At 41.1% G+C, this 14,240-nt stretch overlaps 1 protein-coding gene across 1 annotated transcript in view; it reads left to right on the top strand.

Annotated features, from left to right (window-relative positions):
* The window catches only part of LOC139446770 (putative receptor-type tyrosine-protein phosphatase mosPTP-1), a 99,387-nt gene that overhangs the window by 43,240 nt on the left and 41,907 nt on the right, over positions 1 to 14,240 (top strand). Inside the window, exons 3-9 of the mRNA XM_071228094.1 lie at positions 1,411 to 1,740; positions 6,914 to 7,037; positions 8,370 to 8,554; positions 9,117 to 9,295; positions 10,799 to 10,913; positions 11,291 to 11,485; positions 12,285 to 12,380. Coding sequence (XP_071084195.1) covers positions 1,411 to 1,740; positions 6,914 to 7,037; positions 8,370 to 8,554; positions 9,117 to 9,295; positions 10,799 to 10,913; positions 11,291 to 11,485; positions 12,285 to 12,380 — 1,224 coding nt within the window. The remainder of the gene's footprint in view (positions 1 to 1,410; positions 1,741 to 6,913; positions 7,038 to 8,369; positions 8,555 to 9,116; positions 9,296 to 10,798; positions 10,914 to 11,290; positions 11,486 to 12,284; positions 12,381 to 14,240) is intronic.

The following is a 14,240-nucleotide window of genomic DNA, read 5'->3' as shown; positions in this document are numbered from 1 at the left end:
GGTGCCTTTTGCTATTTAGGAATTTTATCAATTTTTATTTTTTACGTTTCCATGGCAACAAGTTGGACTTAGGTTCTATAGGGTAGAGTTTGTTTCCGGAGCATAACTCAAAACCCATTCAATACTTTCCAACAAAAACATGTTTACCAGACACATACTGAACTGGTGCCTCTTGCTCTTTAGGAATTTTAGAAAATTTTATTCTTCACGTTTCCATGGCAATAAGTTGGACTTAGGTTCTTCAGGGGTGGTGTTAGTTTCCAGAGCGTAACTCAAAAACCGTTAAATACTTTCTTACAAAACCTTGCATGTCTACAAGGCACATACTGAACTGGTGCCTTTTGTTATTTAGAAATTTTAGAAATTTTTATTTTTTATGTTTCCATGGCAACAAGTTGGACTTAGGTTCTACAGGGGTGGTGTTCGTTTCCGGAGCGTAACTAAGAAAATGTTCTTTCTTACAAAACTTTGCATGTCTACAAGGCACATACTGAACTGGTGCCTTTTGATATATAGCACTTTTAAATTTTTTATTGTTTATGTTTCCATGACAACAAGTTGGATTTAAGTTTTAATATAGCATTGGTTTACTTAAGGAGAATAACAAATAAGCTGTTAAATATTTCCTTGCCAAACATTGCATGTCTATATATAAAGCACATACTGAACTAGTGCCATTTGATATTAAGAAGTTTTAGAAATGTTTATTTTAGAATTTTCATTGCAGCTTTTTTGACATGGGCTAAGAGAAATGTTGGGTCAGTTACCTGGTTTGGGACCATAATGTGTTAAAATGGGCGGGGGCTATAGATGACTTTGTCAACTATACGCTTGTTTACTTTAAAAGGTTCTTGCCGATTGATAATGTTATTGTCAAGCTGAACCGGAATGGACCAGTACCATGAGTTACTCACGTTATAACTTGGTCACGTTATATGTTTTGTTACAGTAACTATATGTTGGGAGAAATTAAGACCTAGATTTTCTCTTGTGTGACTACGTGGCAAGAGACCCTGCATAACCATGCCTATTTCAAAAGTTGACAGTTGAGGTATTGTATGAGATGGAGAAATTCTGCAAGTATTTCTCGTCATCAAGACCTGTGAAGATTCCGGGTTAGAATAGGTCTTCAGCAACCTATGCTTACCGTAAAAAGGCGACTATGCTTGTCGTAAAAGGCGACTAACAAGATCTGGTGGTCAGGCTCGATGATTTGGTTTTATGCATGTCATCGATCCCAATTGCGTGGATCGATGCCCATGATGTCAATCACTGGATCGTCTGGTCCAGACTCGATTATTTACAGACCGCCGCCATATAGCTGGAATATTGCTGAGTGCGGCGTTAAACAACAAACCAACAAACCGATCTCGTCATCAAGAGATATCTAACATTTTTATCTGGTTTCAGGTGTGACAGTGGGTGAAGACATTACAGTACATGCGACAACAGACAACAATGTGACGCTGAAATGCACCAAAGTGCGTGGGGACGAGAAGGTCGGAGGGATCCTGTGGTATAAAAATGGCGTCTTCTTTGCATCAAAGGGAAACAGCAAGAAGATCAACTTTGCTGACCCAGCCTACAAGGATAAGACGGACATATTGGAAGACCACAGTTTAGTGTTGTACACGGTCAAGGTCAGGGACACAGCCAATTACACATGTAAAGTGTATGTTGAAGATTCCCAGAATGCATCAATGAAAGAAAGGAACGTCACCCGCAATTTAGTTGTTCAAGGTTTGTTAATAATAAGTATTGTTTTCGTTAAGTTGTTAAAGATTTCCATATTTTTCGGTTAATAAGATTTAAGAAGGGATTATCTTTTTCTGAAGGATTCAAATGGACTTGGCAACATTTAGCCCCAGTTTAAAGTTTTAAAGGGAGACAGCATTCCCCTCTCTGATGTGTGTTTATGGTTATACCGTATTCGACGTAATAAGCGCCCCACTCTAATAAGCGCCCACGGCGATATTTGCTAATATATTGACCAGTGAACAATCCCAATTAGCACCCCTTCCGATTGATCAATGTACACTAGACCTATTTATTCGCGTATAAAATGCGCTTACGCGTAATATGCACACTTAATTATGGGCTATTAAATTCTGGAAAAATATATCTGTCTATACACAAACATTTTAGGCTGTCAGCATAAACCATGAAATTTATCTTTCAACTCTTTTTTTCACTAAAATAATATTCCAATAAGAGCCCCCTATTTCTAATTTTGAGAGCGCCCTGGGCGCTTATTACGTTGAATACGATATGTCTAGACACTGCTGACATTTGACTGTTAGATTGATTTGAGCTGCAGTATTTGGGTCCCAAGTTCAGCGGTTTCAGTAACGATGTGACTGCCTTTGGTAGCTTCTTATATGTATAACTGGACATGCGCAAGTGTTCCTAGATCTGTTAGGATGCATTTTAGAGGGAAATTAAAGAACATTTAAATTGAAACGAATGTTAAAAATGGGGGCTGAGAGTTTTACGATTGAAACTGAACTCGTGTTCGCGTGCATTCATGTTTGTCGTTTTGGTATGTGAGAACAATTGGCGTCATGTACGGTCATGTGGCTTTCCATATAAGGATCTACGACTACTACTCATGTCTAACTGTTGTATTGATGGAGTCAACATGTAGTAACTTTATCAATACCGAAAAATTGGAATATATTTCGTGCGTGACAAGTGAGAACCAAAATTCGCAACTCCAACCAACTATACAAGTGAGTAGTTATTTCTTCCAATTGTTTGATAGGTCACAGCCGGTAGCTGATGATGATAGCTTTCGCATTAAGCGGTGATTCATTTCACAGAATGTGAAGCCCATTTCTGGTGTCCCCAGCTGTGATATTGCTGCAATATTGCTAAAAGCGGCGTAAAACTACTCACTCACACACTCACTCATTTCACAGATGCAAAAAATCTCTGAACACAAACAGCTATAGTCCTGTCATTTTGCCACCTAATGCCATGGAGAGTTTAGAAATATAAACACTTTCAGTTTACATTGAATGTCTATGTTTAAATACAATGTCGAGCAAACTTTCTAACGAGTTTGACATCCATGACCATGGTCCCGGCCAATCAAACTTACCGCAGGGTCCTCTGAGTGATTTTGTCTTGAAAAGGTGGGTTCCACCTCCCCTTGTGCCCCCCTTGTTTTAACTCTTTCTGTTTTTAAAAGGGATTTCGTTACCCCCAGTTGTTATGACAACAAAGGTGCACATCAATTCCCCTCGCTTAGATTGTAAATATTAAAGTGCGCATGCATAAAACGTTTTTTGATTCGTGAACATCCATAAATACGATAAGCGTTCCTTCGGTTTAGGGACCCAAATACTGCAGTCTCCACGAGCTGTTGAGTAAGCAGAATAATGAAGATTTGAACGAAACTTGCCAGGATTGCCATTTTGGCATGGCCTAGTTATTTAAAACCGTGGTTTTCTGGTGTGAAGTAGTGTGATTTAAAGAGGGACTTTGCTCCGTGGCGTAGTCAAGGTTTAGATGTAGCATCATCCTGTCAGTGTGATCGAGGCAATCATAACTACAAGACTGATCTCCATCTTAAAAACTGAGTTAACATGAACATGAACAAAGTAAGTTTTAAACAGTATGAACAGTTTTAGAAAATCAGAGGACTAGTGTTAACCTTGTTTCAGTTGTTCTCAGAGTTTGTTTCTGATCCTGCTTGACGAAGACAAAACTGTTTACATATTCTGTCAGTTTTATTCAGTTCCAGTTTGTTGCAAATTGAAGCACTGAGAACGGTTTCAGAATTATAGCCCTCAAATGCCATGTGTCACAATGAGGACTACCATCATTTAGGGGGCGGTCGGGTAGCCTAGTGGATAAAGTGTTCGCTCGTCACGCAGAAGACCCGGGTTCGATTCCCAACATGGGTACAATGTGTGAAGCCCATTACTGGTGTCCCCCGCCGTGATATTGCTGGAATATTGCTAAAAGCGGCATAAAACCATACTCACTCACTCACTCACTCACTCACTCACTCACTCACTCACTCACTCACTCACTCACTCACTCACTCACTCACTCACTCACTCACTCACTCACTCACCAACCATCATTTAGGGCTTGGATGGGTAATTCCGGGACTCGGGGCAGGTGGGTACTGTGTAGAACCTGGGTACCCACAGGACTCCCCGGACCCGTGGTGAGTCACGTAATATACTGTTTAGTGACAACAATTATCTAAAACTCTATGGTTACACTATAAGTCACTCATGTGCGCATTTCTACGACTATCTACGCATTCGTTCCAACTTTTATATGTTTGAATAAAGATGAAACTTCAGTGAACTTCAGTGTATGCATGACCAGATTGTTCAAAATACATTTTGCCAGGGCTACAGGAAACAATTTCTCAATTGGACATCTCTTGAGACCTATAGCAGGTACCTGGGTAGGGTTGGATAATAGGGGGTGGGTACCCGGGTAGTAAATTTGAACTCATCCCAGCCCTACCATCATTGGTGACTTACTTTACCTCAGCACAACTTGAAGACTAGCGTGAATTTCAAGGCTGTTAGGAGAATCTGTATGAAACTTGCAAGGATTTCTACTTGCCCTGCTCCTAGTCCCTCTTTACCTCAGCACAACTTGAAGACTAGCGTGAATTTCAAAGGCTGTTAGGAGAATCTGTATGAAACTTGCAAGGATTTCTACTTGCGCTGCTCCTAGTGCCTCTTTAACTCATCACAAACGCTCACAGCACAAAAAGTAGAACTGTTTCCAAATCTGAATGCACTGTGAACGCACTGTGAACATGGCGAATGAGCGAGTCAGTGCAAAGACACACTTCATTGAAATAGGGAAAATTTCTGAATTATCTCCAGTGTCTGTATGTCAAAAATTATTTTGAAACTTTATTGTAGCAAGGCATGGTTTTCAGGGTTAGAAATTGGCGCTATTCTTATGGTCCTTGCCAAGGTGCCCAATAGTAAAGGTATCCTAAGGACTAGTAGAATTTTGCCATTTTTAAAGGTTTTGCTATATGCTATCATTATAAGGACTAGTGGACTGAAGCTGTTCGTTTCTACGCTGGTTTTCAAAACACAAAAGACTTGAATATTTTACAGCCGAATTTGTTTTCAAATGAAACAGGTGGGGCTGTACTTGGTGAATAATATAAGAAGAAAAAACTGATAGTTGTGCCAAGTTCTGTCGATCAGGAAATGGTCACTGAAAACTGTGGCAGTATTTTTAAAGTGTGCAAGTTTTAATCCACAACCCTGTAAATGAATGTAATTTATTCCATAATTCTCCTGCGGCTATGTAAACAGAAAAGATGGGTGAGTCTGAGTGTGAAGCATGGCTAATTTCATGTCTGCACTGTTTGTTGTTTAAATTGGAAACAACTTTTCTGACTCTAATTTGAAGATTTGTGTTCCAGCCTATCAATTCTGTACAGTTATTTTGAGAGAGCATGACAAGATTGTTCACAGTCTCCATCACATCATGCACCTTTCCGTCTCCATCTTCTTTCATCATCAACTCCTTGTCGTTTCTCTCAGTCATGAACTTTGTCTTCTTGAAGTAATCCTGTCAGACAATAGAATTAGTTTGTTTGTTTGTTTGTTGTTTAACGCCGCACTCAGCAATATTCCAGCTATATGACAGCGGTCTGTAAATAACCATGTCTGGACCAGACAAACCAGTGATTGACATCATGAGCATCGATCCACGCAATTGGGATCAATGACATGCATCAACCAAGTTAGCGAGCCTGACCACCCGATCCCGTTAGTCGCCTTTTACGACAAGCATAGTTGCCTCTTACGGCAAGCATGGGTTGCTGAAGACCTATTCTAACCCGGATCTTCACGGGTCTAGATTTTAATTCTGCACAGCCTTTAGACTACTCTCTTTACTATTGTAGATAGTTGGTAGCTGATGCCAAAACAACTTTGACCTGTTAGGTTCTAGCAACTCAGTGCATGGCACATTGAAACATGTGATTTGGTGCCCAATGGCTATGTATTAAGATGTGTCAGAGCAGTTAGTTGGGGCAGTGGGTATGGGTTTGTTTGTTACCATCCAGTGTGGGTTTGGTGCCCAACACGGATTAATTTTCAATGATCATTCCTAGGTCTACCTAGCACTCTACTGCCCTGTTCTTAAGTTTTAAAAAATGTATGTATGTCTGATGGTAAGTAAGTAAATTCAGTCTTGCTTGACAACGGTATAAGGATCTATACCGAAACGTCGCTTTTCACAGTATTAAAGAAGTTGTTATCCATAAAAATTGTGTCTATCTTGTCATCCGTCAACTTCTAAGTAATGCCTATCAAACAATTCGGCATTATTCAGTATCTGAAATTTTCAACATTAGTGATATTTTTAAGGTTGAGAACCTCAACTGCATGCAAGATTGTTTTTTTCACATTTATTTTTAATATCAGTGAACTACTGGTGTATAATTTCATGGTCATAGAATATTTCAATTCTAAGGAATTTTCTGATCATCTTTCAAACTGTTGCTCTATCTACATTACAGATTGTAGACTGCCGGTATCATTTCTGCAACGTTCCATCATCATTATATTGTGGGGAACAGTTTCAACTGTTGATTATCCGATGAAAACTTTGGTTCTATGAATTTGTTTACCTTTTCAAAATCTGTCTGTGTTATATTTGCAGTAACTAATTCTGTCATAAGAGAATCAGGTGAAACTACTATTACGTTCATAATTCTTTTATTCTTGAAAAGAAAAGAAAAATGAGATGGAAAATCTTTTTTAAATTCATCAAGAAAACAACCCTCCTTTTCCAACTGCATGTGTATCATACTGTTTGAATATGTGTTCAGCAACCAAAGTTTTCAATATTAGTCAAAGTTACATTGACAGATGCCGTCTAAATGTGCTCATGTTGGCTAATTATGTTTTAGATGTTCCAAGTCCCCCGGGGAAGCCGAGAATCCTTAACATCGAGTCTCGAGAGGTAACGGTCACCTGGGACAAGAGTGCCTCTGATAACAACAGTCCTATATCTGTCTACATCCTCCATGTTAGGTGGGTGACTGGTATTTTAGTGGGTTGTATTCTTAATTCAAACCTCACACTTCTGGAATACAGGAGAATAGTTCCCTGTTGAGGTGAAAAGGGGTTTAACGTCGGGTTCAAGATTATTGCACTTATAGAGCCAGCCGAGCCAACCAGTCCTTGATGAAGCCCCTTAATGCTGAGCGCCAGGCAGGGTAATAACAAGAACAATCTTTTAACGTCTTTTGGTATGACGTGGACGTGGATCAAACCCCGGACCTTCCACTCTCCAGGCAGATGCTCTATCCACTAGACCACAGAGATGGTAGTTCCTGGGTACTTTAGGCCAGGGTTTTTTTTTAAGGGGGGTACCGGGTATGTATTTTTGGCTGGTTGGTGGGTTGAAACTTAAAAAAAAGAAATTTTCAATTTCAAATATCTTTTTTTCATATTCTCTCGCAAGTTTTTAAGATAAATTTTGAACAGATTTTATTGTATTTCAATATATAATTTATATTGAGAGTGACAGAAAATGAATTACTTTTTTTAAAACATTTTGCTTAGGCTAAAAAAAATAATAGTCTTGGTTCTCAGGCACCACCCGCATCATCATAAAGTTCTCCACACGTTTTGTTTTTATTTCCATTTTAAAAACAAAGACCAAAAAATCCTTTAATATTCCATGTCCAACGGTAGTCAAATAATGTATTCCAGTATTTTACTCATCAAGGAATACATTTATGTAGGGAGGCCCTTTCCCGGGTTGATTGTACACCATTGTTTATTGATTACACAACTGTTTATTGGTTACATACTAGTTTGAACAACCCCCCCTCCCCCCAAAAAGACACCGCCCACCCGCACTATATTTTTAAATATCATTGTCTGAGAACAAATTCTTTTATTATTTTAAGCCTTATGGCGGAATAGAAGAAAACAATGCTTTTTTTTCTTCACATTTCAACTTTTTGTAAATGTAAAACCTAGTTTAGAAAAATGTCTGCTCACAAGTGGCATCTGATTAATATATTTGTACATTTTCTTACTACAGACATCAGTATATTAGAGTATCTAATATTACAGTAAACTGGATCCCGTTACATAACTAGTACTGATTGTACCTTGTGGGGTGAGAAAAGCTCCTTGTGTTGTAAGAGGTGACTAAATGTTTTTGGTTGGTCAGGCATAGTTACTTGGTAGATTGATGTCATTTTACATTGAAGATGGGGACATTGCTTATAATATTGACCAAAGGTTTTCCTGTTTAGATCATTTTCAGACCATCATGATATCGCGGGAATATTGCTGACTAGTGTAAAACAACAGACAAATAATTGTGATTGTCCGCTGTCCATGTTTCAGTAAGTGCACGACAACACAAGGCCCGCCTGAGGAGCGGGAGGTGGTGGTCGGTGGGTCAACGCTGGAAATCACCGTCAGGGAGCTCAACCCTCACACCTGCTATCAGGTCAAGGCTCGCGCCAAGAATGGGGTTGGACGCAGTGAAGATAGCAGTTTCAGTGATATTTTTTTTACTTTAGAAGAACGTAAGTACAGAAGTTTAAGGATTCGATTTGTTAATCCAGATAAACACAATTTCTTGAATATGATGACTATTTCAGCATATGCCTTCATGAAGAAAAATAATTCTGCATCTTCTGGTGTTTTAATGAAAAATTGGTGACTTAAAATGTTTCTTTTGAAAACTGATTTTTTGTTGGTCACAGGTGCGCATTTCTGGATGATTTGTGCTTTTTAGTCCTTTTTCGTCTACAATGCTAGAAGAGTTATCTCCCCTTCTAATGATTTCTCAAATACTGTGGTGTCAAGTTTCTTATGAATTTGGTATTTTCATCACAATGTTATTATCATATGGAGATGGCATTCAAAAATCCCTAAATTATGGTCTGAATCCTATCATTGTCATGTGATCTGCAATCAGCCGTGTCTGAAATTAAGCCACAAGTCTGAAACTAGAGGCACTCTTATTTCATTTTCTTTAGTAAGCTTAAATTATGATTCTATTGGAAATGATGCAGAAGGTCAATGTTGCCAGTAGATTCAATAGTTTAGGACACAGTTTTTGAGGCCTTGACGGTCTTCCTTCAGCACCCTCGGAACCCCCGTTCAACGTAAAGGCTAACAGTCCGGACAGCACCGAGGTGCATGTCGAGTGGAACCACATCCCAAAGAACAAGCTGAACGGAGAACTGAAGGGATACGAGTTGTCCTACAAGGCCCAGGACGGACTGCTGGAGAGAGTTCGCCTTGAGGACCCCACCAGACATGTGAGTCACGATAGTATTTTTTTGTTTTGTTTGGTTTGTTGTTTAACTAAAGCCCCACTCAGCAATATTCCAGCTATATGACGGCGGTCTGTAAATAATCGCGCCTGGACCAGATAATCCAGTGATTTATATCATGAGCATCGATCCACGCAATTGGGATCGATGACATGCATCAACCAAGTAAGCGAGCCTGACCACCCGATCCCGTTAGTCGCCTTTTACGACAAGTATAGTTGCCTTTTACGGCAAGCATGGGTTGCTGAAGACCTATTCTACCCCGGAATCTTCACGGGTCGAGTGACGATAGTAGGACAGCAGTCAATATGGAGTGACGATAGTAGGACAGCAGTCAATATGGAGTGACGATAGTAGGACAGCAGTCAATATGGAGTGACGATAGTAGGACAGCAGTCAATATGGAGTGACGATAGTAGGACAGCAGTCAATATGGAGTGACGATAGTAGGACAGCAGTCAATATGGAGTGACGATAGTAGGACAGCAGTCAATATGGAGGGACGATAGTAGGACAGCAGTCAATATGGAGGGACGATAGTAGGACAGCAGTCAATATGGAGGGACGATAGTAGGACAGCAGTCAATATGGAGGGACGATAGTAGGACAGCAGTCAATATGGAGGGACGATAGTAGGACAGCAGTCAATATGGAGTGACGATAGTAGGACAGCAGTCAATATGGAGGGACGATAGTAGGACAGCAGTCAATATGGAGTGACGATAGTAGGACAGCAGTCAATATGGAGGGACGATAGTAGGACAGCAGTCAATATGGAGTGACGATAGTAGGACAGCAGTCAATATGGAGGGACGATAGTAGGACAGCAGTCAATATGGAGGGACGATAGTAGGACAGCAGTCAATATGGTTTCCCGTGTTCACACTACAGAGTCACTGTGTTTTCAGTCATATATTGTGTGTCATCGTACACGGACAGCATGGATTGTTGCTCGCAATATCAATCACTGGATTGTCTTGTCCAGATTCATAGCTGGAATATTGCTGCAATTAGCAACAAACATATTAGATTTGTTGATCTGAATTAATAGTCTCTTTAACATGTTAAATATTTCAGTTTCTTCCATATTTTGAATTTTTGTTTTTTCTGCATTATCTGGTGGTTTAAATGAAAAAGGATGACTTAAGATATATTATTTGAAAGCTATTTAGTCATGTTTCATCTCCACTGCTTGAAGAGTGTGCATGTTGGTTGGTTTGTTGTTTAACGCCGCACTCAGCAATATTCCAGCTATATGACGGTGGTCTGTAAATAATCGAAAGTGGACCAGACAATTCAGTGATTAATATCATGAGCATCGATCCATGCATTTGGGATCGATGACATGTATCAACCATGTCAGCGAGCCAGACCACCTAATCCTGTTAGTCGTCTTTTACGACAAGCATTGTCACCTTTTACGGCAAATATGGGTTGCTGAAGACCTATTTCACCCCGGAATCTTCACGGGTCTGTCATGTATTACAGAACATGGTGCTGTATGGGCTGAAGCCTTTCACCAAGTATGAGATTCAGCTGAAGGCATTCAACAGTGTGGGTTCCGGACCCCCAGCTAATGTGACTGTCCGAACAGCGGAGGGAGGTAAGAATAATAGCTTGTCTATATCTTGTTTTTGTGATCCAATATGACCGTGAAATACATGTTAGTTGTAATTACAACGAGACAATGCTTCCTGGTCTGGTGTAGATTTCCAGCCTAAGTCTAAACATTGTAATGATTGCCCTGTCTGAAATTAAGACATTGTCTAAATTGAACTACTCAGAAACCTATGTCAGCAGATGTACAATGTCTTGTCTGGGATGAAACTATGGCTGCAGTCCTGTCCTGTTTTGATTGTTTTTCTTCCGTCAATGAAGAATTCCACAACAAAGTTGTCATATTCTGCAGTAGTTACAATACACTCCTACTCTGGACTATGACTGCCTTTTCCACACTGCATCTGACCTTATATCCTACAGTTCCAACCAAGCCGAGAATCACACACATCACCAATCGAATGTCCAAGTCCTTCTTTGTTCACTGGGAACCACCAAAGACTCTCAACGGGCGCCTGGAGAAGTATGAGCTGCAGTGGAGCTACAACAGCAGCTCAGCAACCCGCATCATCCAGGGGGACCTCAACAACCCAATGTCTGCCTTCATCAGGGATCTAGGTTAGTATAGGAGTTACAGTATGTGTATCTGTGAACACCGTCTTGACTTCCTACAATGAACAGCGGTCGGGTAGCCTAGTGGTTAAAGTGTTCGCTCGTCACGCCAAAGATCAGGGTTCGATTCCCGACATGGGTACAATGTGTGAAGCCCATTTCTGGTGTCCCCCGCCGTGATATTGCTGTAATATTGCTAAAAGCAGCGTAAAACCATACTCACTCAACTCAACACCTACAATGAACGGCAGTCGGGTAGTCTAGTGGTTAAAGCATTCGCTCGTCACGCCAAAGACCCGGGTTTGATTCCCAACATGGGTACAATGTGTGAAGCCCATTTCTGGTGTTCCCCGCCGTGATATTGCTGGAATATTGCTAAGAGCGGGTCACTCACTCACTCACTCACTCACTCACTCACTCACTCACTCGCTCACTCCTGCAATGAACCGTATGTGGATTCCAGGATAGAGTATTTTTTCAGTACCCCACAACAAAATCTGGACAGATGCAATGTATAATCAGACTGATTTTGTCGTTGTGAATTTTATTTGTGATGTCTACCACTGATTAGCCAGCTGAACAGTTAATTACTTACCAGCCACATTAATTTTGATGTCTTCCTTGATGATTGTATGTATCTTGCAAAGATTCATAACAAAATGACAAAGGGCTTTTTGTTTTACGTCCTTCCTTTTCATTGTAAGCCTGTTAAATCCTTCACATACTTTAAGTATAAATGCATTTGTATCTGTGTGATGAGTGGGGACTACTCATCTATTTCACATCACTATTTAATTATATTCAGAGCCCTATACGGAATACAAGATCCGAGTGGCTGCCTACACTGGGGGTGGCAAGGGCAAGTTCAGTGACGACTTCCCCGGCATCACGGATGTGGAGGGTGAGCTTTCATTCTCAGTGAAGCAGACATTGGGATTTAAACTAATAATTATTGCCTTAGAGACTTGTGCATGTCTACCCTTGTGTGTTTAGGTACTAACTAGCGCCCCGTATATCACCATCTTCACTGTGTACTGACCAATACCCCTTGTGTGTTCAGGTCCTAGTGCCCCGTATATCACCATCTTCACAGTGTACTGACCAATACCCCTTGTGTGTTCAGTGCCCCTGTATATCACCATCTTCACAGTGTACTGACCAATACCCCTTGTGTGTTCAGTGCCCCATATATCACCATCTTCACTGTGTACTGACCAATACCCCTTGTGTGTTCAGTGCCCCGTATATCACCATCTTCACTGTGTACTGACCAATACCCCTTGTGTGTTCAGTGCCCCGTATATAACCATTTTCACTGTGTACTGACCAATACCCCTTGTGTGTTCAGGTCCTAGTGCCCCGTATATCACCATCTTCACTGTGTACTGACCAATACCCCTTGTGTGTTCAGTGCCCCTTATATCACCATCTTCACAGTGTACTGACCAATACCCCTTGTGTGTTCAGTGCCCCTTATATCACCATCTTCACTGTGTACTGACCAATACCCCTTGTGTGTTCAGTGCCCCGTATATCACCATTTTCACTGTGTACTGACCAATACCCCTTGTGTGTTCAGTGCCCCATATATCACCATCTTCACAGTGTACTGACCAATACCCCTTGTGTGTTCAGTGCCCCTTATATCACCATCTTCACTGTGTACTGACCAATACCCCTTGTGTGTTCAGTGCCCCGTATATCACCATTTTCACTGTGTACTGACCAATACCCCTTGTGTGTTCAGTGCCCCATATATCACCATCTTCACTGTGTACTGACCAATACCCCTTGTGTGTTCAGTGCCCCATATATCACCATCTTCACTGTGTACTGACCAATACCCCTTGTGTGTTCAGTGCCCCGTATATCACCATTTTCACTGTGTACTGACCAATACCCCTTGTGTGTTCAGTGCCCCATATATCACCATCTTCACAGTGTACTGACCAATACCCCTTGTGTGTTCAGTGCCCCGTATATCACCATCTTCACTGTGTACTGACCAATACCCCTTGTGTGTTCAGTGCCCCGTATATCACCATCTTCACTGTGTACTGACCAATACCCCTTGTGTGTTCAGTGCCCCATACATCACCATCTTCACTGTGTACTGACCAATACCCCTTGTGTGTTCAGTGCCCCGTATATCACCATCTTCACTGTGTACTGACCAATACCCCTTGTGTGTTCAGTGCCCCGTAAATCACCATCTTCACTGTGTACTGACCAATACCCCTTGTGTGTTCAGTGCCCCATATATCACCATCTTCACTGTGTACTGACCAATACCCCTTGTCTGTTCAGGTCCGAGTGCCCCGTATATCACCATCTTCACTGTGTACTGACCAATACCCCTTGTGTGTTCAGTGCCCCATATATCACCATCTTCACTGTGTACTGACCTATACCCCTTGTGTGTTCAGTGCCCCGTATATCACCATCTTCACTGTGTACTGACCAATACCCCTTGTCTGTTCAGTGCCCCGTACATCACCATCTTCACTGTGTACTGACCAATACCCCTTGTGTGTTCAGTGCCCCGTATATCACCATCTTCACTGAGTACTGACCAATACCCCTTGTGTGTTCAGTGCCCTGTATATCACCATCTTCACTGTGTACTGACCAATACCCCTTGTGTGTTCAGTGCCCCGTATATCACCATCTTCACTGTGTACTGACCAATACCCCTTGTGTGTTCAGTGCCCCATATATCACCATCTTTACTGTGTACTGACCAATACCCCTTGTGTGTTCA

Source organism: Haliotis cracherodii, unplaced genomic scaffold (assembly GCF_022045235.1).
Source record: "Haliotis cracherodii isolate W230 unplaced genomic scaffold, xgHalCrac1.p SCAF_6, whole genome shotgun sequence".
Lineage (NCBI taxonomy): Eukaryota > Metazoa > Mollusca > Gastropoda > Lepetellida > Haliotidae > Haliotis > Haliotis cracherodii.
The sequence above is the reverse complement of the archived record's forward strand: the minus strand, read 5'-3'. Positions and strand labels throughout refer to the sequence as shown.